The following is a 13,800-nucleotide window of genomic DNA, read 5'->3' as shown; positions in this document are numbered from 1 at the left end:
CAGGAAAGTATGTGAGATGTAAACTGAAAATCTGGGTTGGGGGGTCGATTCTTGAAGATGAAAGGTCTTGTTGAAGATGATCATGGTTGCAGAAATCGGGATTAATCGGCGATTAATCGTGGATTAATCGCTTGTCGTTCTCCAACCGTCGAGGATTAGGGCATTAATCAGAAATTTAGGATTAATCGGGTTTGACGGGATTAATCGGCCTTGGCAGGATTAATCGGTCGACAAAAGTCAAAAAAAAAGTCAAAAAATGTCAAAATAAATTTGGATAAAATTTTTAAAAAAAAATTCGAAAAACCAACTTTTTTTTTTACTCCAAAATTTTCAAATGACAAAATTGCAAAAATGGTCCTTGTGGTATGCATTTTTTTGGGGTTTTAGTCTAAACCCCGACTTTTTTGGATTAGTGGTCCTTTTGAACAAGTTTCTTTGCGAATTTGGTCCCTCGGTAAATTGAAATGACTGCAATGCCCTTCTGATTTATTTTTTATGTTTTTTTCTATTTAATTTAAATGAAAAAAATAATTAATTAATTTTGGGCCCACTTCTTTCTCTCTCTAAGAAAAAAACTACGTATCTTCTTCTCCCTACCTCACCTATAACTCAAAGCCATTAAAAATCAAATTAGTAAAAAGGATGATACGAGAGTTACGAAAGTGGTGATGTGTTGGGGTTTATCAAAAGGAAAGAGAAAGGTTTTGGGGCTTGATTCATTTTTTTATTGATAGAGCTAAAGGGGCAGATGGAGGATCTGTGTCTCCAGGTGACGAATGAAAGTACAGAGGGTTCTTGATGAGTGATTTTAGAAGGAGGCGGTGAGAGGGGATGTAAGCTGAAGATGAAGAACGAGATTACGACATCAAAGAGGGTCGTTGATTTGGACCTAGAAGACGAGAAAGATACGAGAGGAGGGAGAGAAGACAATAAAAAAACATCACTCTTCCATTACTAGCAGCTGCTTCATCTTCATCCAGTGACAACCTCTCCGGTGAGATCTTAAAAGGTTTTCTAGTGATTTGCTCTACTTGATTCAGGGGTAAAAGGATAAATTGAGATGTAACTGTTATGTGTTCAAGAACTGATCATAACCTAAATCACAAATCGAAGTTGCAGTGTTTGAGGAAGATGATGATGAACCACGAAAAGAACCAAACCCACCAGAGTTTGGATTGATGGTGGTGATTACGGTTTCATAGATGCCGGTGGTTGTTGCAGTGGAGGCCGATGACGACTATGATCAAAGGTGTTGATTGTGGTACAGAGGTAAAATCGATTCCTCCATTTTTTGCTCAAATTCATTTGACCCAAATTGTAGGTGGTAATTGTAGGAATATGTTTATGTAAGTTCTAAAACCTGCTAAAAATGTACAACAGAGTGAATATGCAACAAATGTATTCGGAAGGGATGGGAGTGGATTTGGTTCATGAAACACACTAGTCTATGAGAAAACCATTCAACAGAGCGATTCCAAATTCAAATGGGTTTACATACTATTTTCATGTTCTTCACTGTGTGTGCGTGTTTCAATTTTTCAGTGTGTGTATTGGACCCAATCAAGTGTGTGTATCGAATCGAGCAAGTTTGTTCGTGTATGAAGATACCTATTTCTGGTCAATTTTGTTGATACATACTTATAGATATAATTTTGATTTGGGTGTTTTTCAATCGCAAACACTACCTATCACCCTCATAGATCCACCGCTCCATCCCAAATGCCTTTTCATTTACATTATGATTTCATTTTGAAAATCTAGTTTTCTCTAGGTTATTGAAGATTGGTTGAGCATTGAAGAAAAGAGAAATGGGAATCCATGGTTGCAACAGGTGGGTATACGAGAGAGAGAGAGAGAGAGAGATAGATAGGTCCTCTATTATTTTTTAATTGTTAAAATAAATAAATAAATATTAAATTTTAAAAGAAAAATGAAAGGAAACTAAAAAATAAATACCCCAAGCGTATTATATTCATTTCAATTTTCGGAGGGACTATTTTCACATACAAACTAGTCCAAAAGGACCACAAAGCCAAAAAAAAGTCGTGGTTTCGACTAAAACCCCCAAAAATGCATACCAGAGGGACCATTTTTGCAGTTTTGTCTTTTCAAATTTTCAAAATTTCGAATATTATACCAAAATGTTCATATTTTCGTGTTTCCAAATTACAATTTTTCTTATTTTCTAATTTTGAAGTACTTTTTTTTTCTTAAGATATATTAATATTTAATTAATTTTAATATTTTATTAATAATCTATGGTCCCCGATTAATCTCCGCCAAGACCGATTAATTCATTAACACCAGTCGACCGTCGAGCTACCGTCGAGCGATTTTTACAACCTTGAAGATGATATCATCCTAGTCGATCCCACTAGCTAACCACCAGATCTGATTTTCCTGGTTTGGGTGATTTTTACAGATTGAAAATCGTTGAGTTCTTAAAGTTCGTAATTGAGTTCCTAAAATCGAGTTTGAGTTTCGATTTGTTACAAACAGATAGTGGGTTTAGGATTTGTTTATTCATCAGATTTTTTGTTCATCTTCATGTTCAGATAAGAACACCCAGAAACATAGAAAATTTTGATTAAGCGCAACATGTTAATGTTCAGATCTGTATTTTAATCGGTGTTATAAAGCTCAGAATTATGTTCTTCATAAGCTTGAACATCGATGGGATGGTAAAGAGAGATTAGTTTTTTTGTTTGTGTTAAAATGAACTTGATTTTTTTTTGGGAGATAAACATATATTTATATCATTCATCAGAGAGAGAGAGAGAGAGAGAGAGAGGAGAGAGAGAGAGAGAGAGAGAGAGAGAGAGAGAGAGAGAGAGAGAGAGAGAGAGAGAGAGAGAGAGAGAGAGAGAGAGAGAGAGAGAGAGAGAGAGAGAGAGAGAGAGAGAGAGACCTATATTTTAATTTAATAAAATATTAAATTAAATAGAAAATAGATTTAAAAAAATATCAGGAGGGCATATTAATCATTTCAGTTTAGCAAGAGACCAATTCAACATACAAACCACTCCAAAAGGACCATGAATCCAAAAAATTCGAAGTATGGACTAAAACCCTAAAAAATTGCATACCATAGGGACTATTTTAGCAATTTTGTCTTTTTTCTTGATATTTTTTTTTTGAAAAACAACATATTTTTTCCGTAACTAAACATATCTTTAGACTTTTGTTTAGGTCTCATAGCCGGTTAAAATGAGCCCAAAGTTAATTTCTACATGACTTGTGTAGGTACCCAATAACAAACGGTTTTTGACCGAATGATCACTTTTGATTTCGATATTGAAATGTCTTTTTTTTTTTCCTCGTTTTAGCTACAGAAATTCCAAAACACTTCTTAAATGTGTGTCTTGTTAATGTGAAGCGTGGGTTTAAATGACCAAGGTGAAATCAAGTGTTTGTATCGAGAATTACAGTTTGATGATTTTCTTTAACAGGGCGAATTAAATTGCTTAATAAGGTTATGGATTGATATATGTTGCTTGAGCTTAGTGGCGAACAAATAGTAAATCTACTCTAATAAATTAATGTTTTTTTATCTCGCGTCACATTTCATTTAATTTTTTAAATGTAATTTTGTAGTTATTTTGAATTAATTTTTTTCCACATGTCATTTATTAGGTTTTCTATTTTAATAAATTTCACATAATATTTTAATGTAATAATTACAATAAATATACTAATAAAGAAAATAAAAGGTTATTAATAGACTTCACATATTTTTATTTCAAAATTAGTAAATTAAAACTCTTTAATTTATTTTGTTTATTTATTTAAATTTAAAAGATAAAAAAAATCAATTTTAATAAATCATTATTTTCTTATTTTCTTATAAATCAAAAGTTTTTAAATATTTAGACATTTACATTTATTTTTTTTGATTTAACTCATGTAATAAATGGGTCTCATACCTAGTGAATAATATGTATCAGATAAGAATCTTAAACATGCAAAGTATAAATTCATGACCTAATTAGGAATAGTCATGAAATGTTGAATTATTAGTGTGGGTATGATCAAATGCTAATGAAATGTGTTTATTAGATCGTGTTACGATAATAAAAACATATTAAATGTTTTGCTACAGAACTTGTCGATGGATTTGATTCAAATGGTTGACTTGAAACTTAAAATTGAACAATTGTGCAAGGAATTGACAAAAATGAAAAAAAATATGTATAATGAGAATACGTGTGTGTTATTATATAAACATTAAAAAAGGTAGATGCGTTATGAAATTGAAGAGTACTGGCACTATCTTGAATTGTTATTGCAAAATAATTATGAAAAAATGGGAAGTAGATGTGTGGTAACCTTATGTATGGGAATATATATATCCTGATACCGATCTAACAGATCATAACCACATGTAGCATATTATAACCAAGATAACTACTAAAGGGGGCCGACCTTGGTGCCTTAGACCCTATTGATATAGTGAGGATAACTCACCTTCTTAGCAGCTCGTAATGATACTATCCACACCTCCAGATATAACTCCAACCACCTCGCCTGTACCCATAAGTGTCCACTCAATAATCACTTAAATTACCAAAATGCCCTTGGGAGGTACAAGACATCCCACAGTCAAGTCAAGTCACTAGTCAATGGTCAGTAGTCCATGTTGACCTGTTTGCTGAATATAACTTTCTTTGCCTCGATTCCTCCTGATTCCTGAATTTCTCGACTCGACTCGCCGAGTCTCTAGCAGACTCGTCGAGTCAATACGCGACCCAGTGCTTGGAAGTCCAAACTAACTCGCCGGGTCATCTCCCAGACCTCGTCAAGTCCATGAGGGACTAATTTGGACAAAACCCTACCCGACTCGCCGAGTCCATACGCATACTCTCACAATCAAGCGATTTTGAACTGCCCCCTTTGTTCCAATCAGTAGATCTAGGTCCCTAGAGTGCATTAGCAACGTAAAGTTGCTACCTTTACGTATTTTCATGACTCAAATTCCACATCTAAGCTTTAAATGGGACTTTGCTCATAAACAAGGGTTCCTTCATGACCCTGTTAAGAACTTTATGAACTTAGGGCTCAAAAGAGGTTCAGATCTAAAGTTTCAGGCTTCAGATCTAGCTCCAATACCATAATCCCTTCATGAATAGCTAAAGAAAGCCCTAAAACTTCACATATGAAAGATTTAGAAGAAAAGAGGTCAAGGTAACATCTTGTTACCTCCAAAACGTGCCCAAGCTGAAGTAGACTCTAGATCCACACGAAATCCTTGATGCTAGCCTCTTGAGTATCATTAAGTTTTTGCTCATCAGGTCTGATTTCATTATCTATTTTCTTTTTTATGTGGCTCTAATTGACTTCTGTTTCCTTTGTCCCAAAAATAATCTCTTGCAAATCATTATTAGTCATTTTCATCGATGTCCAATTAGGTCCAATTTGTACTATGTTTGTATTTGGGATACTTAAGTTTTACATTAGCATTGACAAATGCTTCAAGATAAACTCCGAGATAAACATGCATGCCAGGTGTTTGTTGAAATGTCAGATGCGTTTCAATGGTAGATGCTTTAAGATATACTCTTGCAGTAACACCATTGGGGAAAATGGGTTGTTCTTAAACACCACCCTCACTTTATTAGAATGTATTGGAGTGTTGCAATCACTGTTTTCTGTGCGAAATTATTGAATCGACTGATGCTTATGTGTTGCCTAAAACTATGTTCAAGGATTACAACTCCTTAAGTTACTTTAACAGTTTAATTTTGTGTTTTTCTTAGCCTCTTTACCAATTTACTGTTTATATAATCTTCGTTGAATTTTTTGTTGATGGATTATGAAACTAGTTTTTATTATAACAAGTTTCCAGAGAATGTTATCATCATATAGTTCGATTTGATGGCAATTATTCTTATAGAATGGACCATTTAGGAACACAATAGTTGCTAGAAACTCATGAATCTAGCCCATTCTTATGGCAATTATTCTTAACATTTTTTTGATGATTTCTTTGTCTATTTATAAGGATCATGGTCTTGTTGATACACACCTAACACCCACATTATTATTCTAACTTCATTATTCATCTTAGATGAATTTTGACTTGTTTGATGATAATTTCTAACAAGTTTTTGTTGAAATGCCTGGAAAGAGAATCTAAAGAATTTAACCATGTGGTACATATTATCCCATTGTAAAATCATACACTCTCATATCATGTCCGTTGATTAATTACATTCATTGATTCAGGTCTATGCATTATGGCACACAATAGTTAGTAAAAACAAAATAACCTAAGCATATATATATATATATATATATATATATATATATATATATATATATATATATATATATATATATAGTGGGGGTTTTAAGATTAAACCTTAACTTTATTTTCCTGATTTAGCCCTTACAAATTTTATTTTTATTTTATTTACACTTACATTTTCATTTTTTTTTTGTCGATTTTGCCATTATATTTCTCATATTTTCATATTAAAACCTTAACTTTTTTTTTTTCTAAAACAACCCTTACATCTTTATTATCTTGGAATATTTATTGCATCCAATTCCATAACTTCATAATAGATGCTTCCAGCTTCATGATGATTTTGGAGTAAATCTGGAGAGGTAGTCATGTAAATGCATTAGTTGACGATTGGTCAAGAACATTGTAATTTCATGTAATGATATGGAAAAGTTCAACCCAAGATGCGCAAGGATCATTAGTTTAATCAAGAGTTATCTATATTGAGTTTTTTTATGTTTGTTATGGTGAAGGAAGGGTAAAAGTTGTTCTTGTTGGCTTTTTTATTCTCATTAGGGAGTTATAGTGTTCTATGATAGAATATGAGAATGACAAGAGAGAAGGACAACATCCATAGGCGAGAAGAGGTGGAGGGGATGGCTTGTTCTTCTTCCATCATCGAGCCATAGGGCTCCTAATGAGAATAATCCTTGATTATATTGATGATTGTTACACATCTTGGGTAAAACTGTTTTAGATGATTACATGCCCACACAATGAACTTCACTACGTTGATGATGCCACATGGAAGATAAATTTATGTAATCGTCAATCAATGCAGTTACAACACAATATCTCTAGATTTACTCCAAATCATCATGAAGCTGAGAGCATCTATCATGAAATTATGGAAACGAATGCAAGAAAACTTTCAAGATAACAAAGACGTAAGAACTTTTTAGAAAAAAGATAAATAAAGTTGAGGTTTAATCCTACAAAATGAAAAAAATGTAGGATCTAAATTGAAAAAAACTGAAAATGTAAGGGGTAAATAAAAAATGTAAGCACCTAAATCCGGAAAAAAGGTATAAGAGCTTTTTCAGGAAATATTAAAATTGATGTTTAATCCGAAAAAAAAAACTCAATATAGAACTTGTATATTATTATGGGATGTAAAAAAATTATATATATATATATATATATATATATATATATATATATATATATATATATATATATATATATATATATATATATATATATATAATTTTTTTAAACATCCATAATAATATACAAGTTCTATAGTAGTCTCTGTAACGTCGGGAAGTATACTTGGTTAAATATACAAGTTCTATAGTAGTCTTTATAACATCCTATTTTGAGATTAGCTGTAAATTAATTTAATTAAATAAATAAAATGAATAATTATAAAATAGTAATTATAAAAGTAAATTCAATAAATTAAAATTTATATTTGAAAGTCCGAGATTAAAAGATTAGGGGGGGATAATGACTTGTAAAGGTAACGAACTTTCGACTTTGTTCACATTTAGCCATTAAACTTTTTCGTTATCTATTTGCCACTAAACTATTGAAACTGTTCACATTTTACCCTTATGATCGGTTGTTACCAGTCATAAGTGTAAAATGTGAACATTTTCAATACTTCAGTGACAAATAGATAATGAAAAAAAGTTTAGTGACTAAATATGAACAAAATCGAAAGTTCGTTTCCCTCTAAAAAAAGTTTAATGACTAAATATGAACAAACTTCCTCTTGTATTTATGTTTTTAGCAAATTATTTATTTTTGTTAAATTCTAGCAACATTTGTTGATGAATAAATCTACGAAAAACCGAAACCAAAATAAAAAAACCAGTGGTTTGAGATTTTCCAAAATAAAAAATCAAATTTTCCAATCCGATTTGTTTTTACAAAAAAATGATTCACTCTTACTAATGTGAATTATGACCATTAGTTTGGCAAGCGGAATTAAAGAACACACAAAGAATATGGTGATTTGGGTGTTTAAGAGATGCATTCGATTATGAAAGGTGTTTACAAAAAAGGATCTAGATCTCAATCTACATAATTAACACACATTAACACTCTCAATGTTACATCTCTCAAACACACATTTACATGTGGTATGAACCCACCCTTATATAGATGTATTTACATGTCTCTCTCTCTCTCTCTCTCTCTCTCTATATATATATATATATATATATAATATATATATATATATATATATCATGTCACAAGGCAACTTTACCAAATGCAAGTGGGTCTACAAAAGTCAAACTATTACAAAGTCATACATAGATAATTTTGTACCCAACATCACCCCATCAAAGTTAGGAATAGATGACCCGCTTCAAATATTCCAAACTCGAGTAACTTCACGAATCGAGCCTCAAGCGTGACACATGTAGAGATGAACATCAAATCTTCAATTTTTCCATGACTTTTTAAGTCTGGTATCTAGAATGTGAGACCATACAAACCGAGCATCAAAAGGTAATTAGAAGTTTCTCATTCTCCAAAAAATTACACAAAATTTAAGCATTTATGCACACTCCAAAAATCTTCAATAAGTCCAACCCATCATGTACCAAAATCACTTCAAAATCTCCAATCGAATCATTTCATAAACTTCAAATACTCGAGGTCACTTTTGGTCTGCAAGTCCGCATACTATGAAAATTTCAACTTTCGAATTTCAATATCTAAATCTCTCCCTCTTTTTATAATCGAAAAATGATTATAAAACCAAAAATGAATGAGAAAGCACTCAATTCAGAATTTTTTTTTATCCAAAACTCCCCCTTAACACATGATATAAACATTTTGATTCAATCCGGAAAATCCAAAAAATCTTCAATTTTTAGCTTCGTTCACGAACTGCCTTTGAAATTGACAATTTCCACCCAAATTTTTGTCAAAGGCGGTCCGTAAACAAAGCTAAAAATTGAAGATTTTTTGAATTTTCCCGGATTGAAGTAAAATGTTTATGCCATATGTTAAGGGGGAGTTTTGGACAAAAGAATTTCGAATTGAGCGCTTTCTCATTCCCTTTTGGTTTTATAATCATTTTTCAATTATAAAATTGGGGGAGCAATTTAAATATGGAAATTCGAAAGTTGAATTTTTGTAAAACCAAAATCAGATTGGAAATTTTGATGTTTTATTTTGGAAAATACCAAACCATTGGTCCTTTTATTTCGGTTTCAGTTTTTCGTTTTTTTATAAACTTTTCGGGGTTTTGTTTTTTTTTAATTTATTATTTCATAGATTTTTTATCAACAAATGCTGCTGTAAATTTAACAAAAATAAAATAATTTGCTAAAACATAATACAAGAGGAAGTAACCGGTCATAAGGGTAAAATATTAATAATTTTAATAGTTCAGTGGCAAATAGATAATGAAAAAAAGTTTAGTGACTAAATATGAACAAAATCGAAAATTCGTTAACCCTTTCAAGTCATTATCCCAAGATTAGGAGATTATCTCATGAAAGGTCTATATTTGACCATACTTTACCTAACTAATCCTTTGATCGAGGGACTAATTTGATTAGGTCCATATAGTTAATAGACTTTGATGATTTTCACCCAATAAATCAACAATCGTTAGTGGTTCTTATGATAATATGATTCGTATTTGAGATTTATAGTAACATTACGACATTCGTCTAAAACATATAATATACTTTACTCTATATTTTTACCAATAACCTTTTTCTTGTTTATGTGCTCCTTTACGTGAGCTAAATATCAGCACATAACAAGAACAACAAGTAACACATGTTTACAATTTTAGATTACTTAAAGACGATTAACTAAAATCAACTACTCGTTTTCCATAAATAGTACTTGAAAATATTCCAAAAATCACATCTACAAATACGTTATGTTATGTTATGCTACACACTCCATTACTAAGTGAATCACGAGGAGCTCTTGTCTTCGACAAAAACCCTTCAAACACATCCAAAACAAAATTCAGACAAATGGCGTTACATTTTAAGAGAAATATGATTGTAAAGGATCTGACTGTGATGCTTGTCACGTCATGGATGATGATGGTGACGATGGTATTCAAGATGATGGTGGAAACATTTTGGATAGTGATCGGAAAGTATACAGTCTCTTGGGGACTTGACTTATGGGTGCGTCTCGAGTTGATGCTTCTCAAATATGAGATGGAGAGCATTAGTGATGCTTATGTTGTTCCCTACGATTACTACAAGGTAACCCTTCATAAATTTGTAAGCTAGCCATATACATATATGTATTAATTTATATATCCACATGCACACATGTATAACGTAATAAGCATGCATACATCTAAAAGAAATAAATACAAATAAGAAGAACATGAGACAATATATTATGCAGATAAAAGATAGGTGTCTAGTATTAATTTGGTTGGTATTAATGAAGTTAAACAAATGAAGGTTCATGATGGTTTTAGTTGAGGTTGTATGATCTATAGAAATAAATATATGTAAAAAAAAAGAATATGATACAATGTATGATGGTTCCAAAAATGACTTTTAGGCGTTTGCAACCTTATAGTTATCGTCGACTCAGTTTTTCAAAAGTTAGATCTGATGCAGCCGTTCACCAGAAGTGTTCGTTGACATTTGTGGAATGTTGAAAAGAATGTTGATATAAATGAAGTTTGCAAACTTGTGAGAAGCGTAAGATTGTGAACTTTTCTTTATATTTGTTAAATTTGTTTTAGATTTCCAAACCTTGCACCGAATATTATATATGTGTAGGTTATTGAAGGAATATACGTTATGAAAACTCAGTGAAGAATCTAAGATTTTTTAAGTATGAATGTACTATTATAATAATTTTTGTTTTGGAGAATGTATTATGATTAAAGAATTTGGATTTCTTTATTTCTTATGTCGTAAGAACATTATGAATTCTGATTTGAATGAATTATTTCACAAACCAGTTGTAAATTTATGCCTTATATCATGTACATAACATCACTTTATCATATGAATTGGGCTTAATTATAGAAACAAAAAACCAAATTTGTTTCAGTTTTTAATTTGGTTATGAAAATTTGGAAATCTCCGAAACATGAACTTTTTGAGATGTTTGGATGTGAGAAAAACTTCAATCAGTGCCAATCGTGTTTATTGATAAGAGAAATTAAATATCCTCCTAATTTCTATATTGAGAAACTTATAGGGCATTTACATAGGTTTTTCAAATCTATCATTTTATGGAAGAATCAATTTACTTACAAATTATACGTAATGATACCATTTAAAAATAATAAATTATTTAATAATTTTATATTAGTTAAAAAACTTTATATTATTTAAAATTTATTAAATAAATATAAGAAAAATTATAAAAGTAGTCCTATCGTTACAAAAGTCGAAACTTTAGTTTATATTTTGCATTTCGTTACTTAGTTGGTAATCATGGTTTTATAGTATTAAGATATTGATCAATGTAATTTCCATTTATTTATATTTTATCTAAAAATATTAAATAATTAAATACATAAATAGTTAAATAAATAATTAGAAAATTATTTAATAATTTTATATCAGTTAAAAAACTTTTTATTTTTAAAATTTATTAATAAATATAAGAAAATTATAAAAATAGTCCTTGTCGTTACAAAAGTCTCAACTTTAGTATATATTTGCATTTCGTTTACACATTCGGTATTCATGGTTTTATATTATTAAGATTTTGATGAATGTATTTTCAATTTGCTTTACATTTTATCTAAAATCATTATTTTAATGCTTGTTTGAGATTTGTTTTTATTGATTTTCCTTATTTGGTTATCAATTGATATTACAATTTTATAGAGTACATATTACAATTTTTGGTCCCTGTGCTCGGCATTGGTCTGCAAGTTTAGTCCAATTTCTGAACATTTGTTACTATTGGTCCTCTAATGTTTCAAAATCCACCCATTTGATTTTTTTTTCGGGTTGTCATCACCTCTCACCCATTAAATGTAAGTGAATCGACAAATATAACCATGTTTGTCTTTTATTTTTATTTAATAAAAGGATCCAGTCTTCTAGCCTCACACACTACTCCACCCCACCCCATCCATTTGCTTCCTTTTCGTCCCCTTCACTTCCTTATCTTTCCCACCACTATGTTATGTGTTATACTCCTCTTACAACGTTTAAGTTGCTGACTTGGCATGTCAGACCCGGACGGGAACACCATGCCACATTAGACGACCTTGCCAACTGAAGACCACATTGTTATGAAGATGTAACTAGTCTTCCTATCTTCTCCCAAAATGTATGATATTATGCGGCAAAGAATCCATCACCATTTGCATTTTATTAAGTTAATGATTTTGCAAAAGAGGTGGGATTTTTTGTTATTCCTATTTTTATTTTGATCATATCCTAAGCTAATGTTAGAAATGGAATCAAAATAAGTTTATTCATGGGTTTCGGTACGGTACAAATATGAGATCATGATTTGGTATAAATTACTCACCCTAATACCTGCCAAGTGTGATTACACCACTAATAATATTTCGGAAACATTTATCTCTTGGATTGGCGTATTGTCCTATCAACTTGTGTTTAATCTACTTGATACAATAAGAGAAAATATTAACAAAATTTCATAATTGGTTCTCGTGGTTTGAAAAATATCGCACTTTATGGACAACTATGAAAAACGTCACATCACTAGTCCTTATGGTTTCGAAACCTTGCATTAATGGTCATTCTAAAGCTAACTTTTCAGTTGTTATTTTTATAAAAAGACCATTTACCCTTGAACCAAATATGTACTATATAACGAACATCAATGACCATTTGTGTAATTTTGAAATTATATATATATATATATATATATATATATATATATATATATATATATATATATATATATATATATATATATATATATATATAGAGTTAGGTTATTTTGTTTTCAGTATCTATTGTGTGCATGTATGACTGATTTTGGACCAATCATTTTAGTTATTTTAAGAAAGTAATTAATGCATATTACATGTTGAAGATATAATAGGTATTAATTACATATTCAGCATTTAATAAGCATTAATTACTTTCTTAAAATAACTAAAATGATTGGTCCAGAATCAATCACACAGACACACAATAGATAATGAAAACATTTGAAAAACATTATTGTCCACAGACAAAAAACATACAGATTAAGAAAAACATTAATTACCACTAACTTTTATATAATAAAATGACAGTTTTGTCCATACTTTGCATTTAATGTTCCATTAAATTGCTTTGTTGGTTAAGTAATAATGAGGGTGTATTTTGGTAAAAATGTTATTTATTTTTAGAAGTGGGACTATTATTTTGGACAAACAAAAAAGAAAAGATGGACTATAATTTTGGGACGAGAGTATATATATATATATATATATATATATATATATATATATATATATATATATATATATATATATATATATAGGGAGGGGGGGGGGGGGGGGGGGGGAGAATTCATTGAGATCACTAACCTTTTTTACAATCTTCGAAACAGCTTTTGCAATCCTTGTTTTAAATCTTATTTTT

General features: G+C 30.5%; 1 protein-coding gene across 3 annotated transcripts in view; it reads left to right on the top strand.

The window, feature by feature from the left end:
* Window positions 1–10,047: 10,047 nt before the first annotated feature.
* Window positions 10,048–13,800, top strand: part of LOC111877683 (uncharacterized) — a 19,609-nt gene continuing 15,856 nt past the window's right edge. Inside the window, exons 1-2 of one of the 3 annotated variants that reach the window (XR_008231747.1) lie at window positions 10,048–10,476; window positions 10,805–11,136. Coding sequence is in view for 2 of the 3 variants with exons in the window: in XM_023874198.3 (XP_023729966.1) it covers window positions 10,147–10,476; window positions 10,787–10,804 (348 nt within the window). In the remaining variant the exon portion in view is untranslated. Of the gene's footprint in view, window positions 10,477–10,786; window positions 11,137–13,800 lie in introns of those variants that run through there. The other 2 variants (XM_023874198.3, XM_052770517.1) reach the window with 2 other exon arrangements.

The sequence above is a fragment of the Lactuca sativa genome, chromosome 1 (genome assembly GCF_002870075.4).
Source record: "Lactuca sativa cultivar Salinas chromosome 1, Lsat_Salinas_v11, whole genome shotgun sequence".
Taxonomy (NCBI): domain Eukaryota; kingdom Viridiplantae; phylum Streptophyta; class Magnoliopsida; order Asterales; family Asteraceae; genus Lactuca; species Lactuca sativa.
The sequence above is the reverse complement of the archived record's forward strand: the minus strand, read 5'-3'. Positions and strand labels throughout refer to the sequence as shown.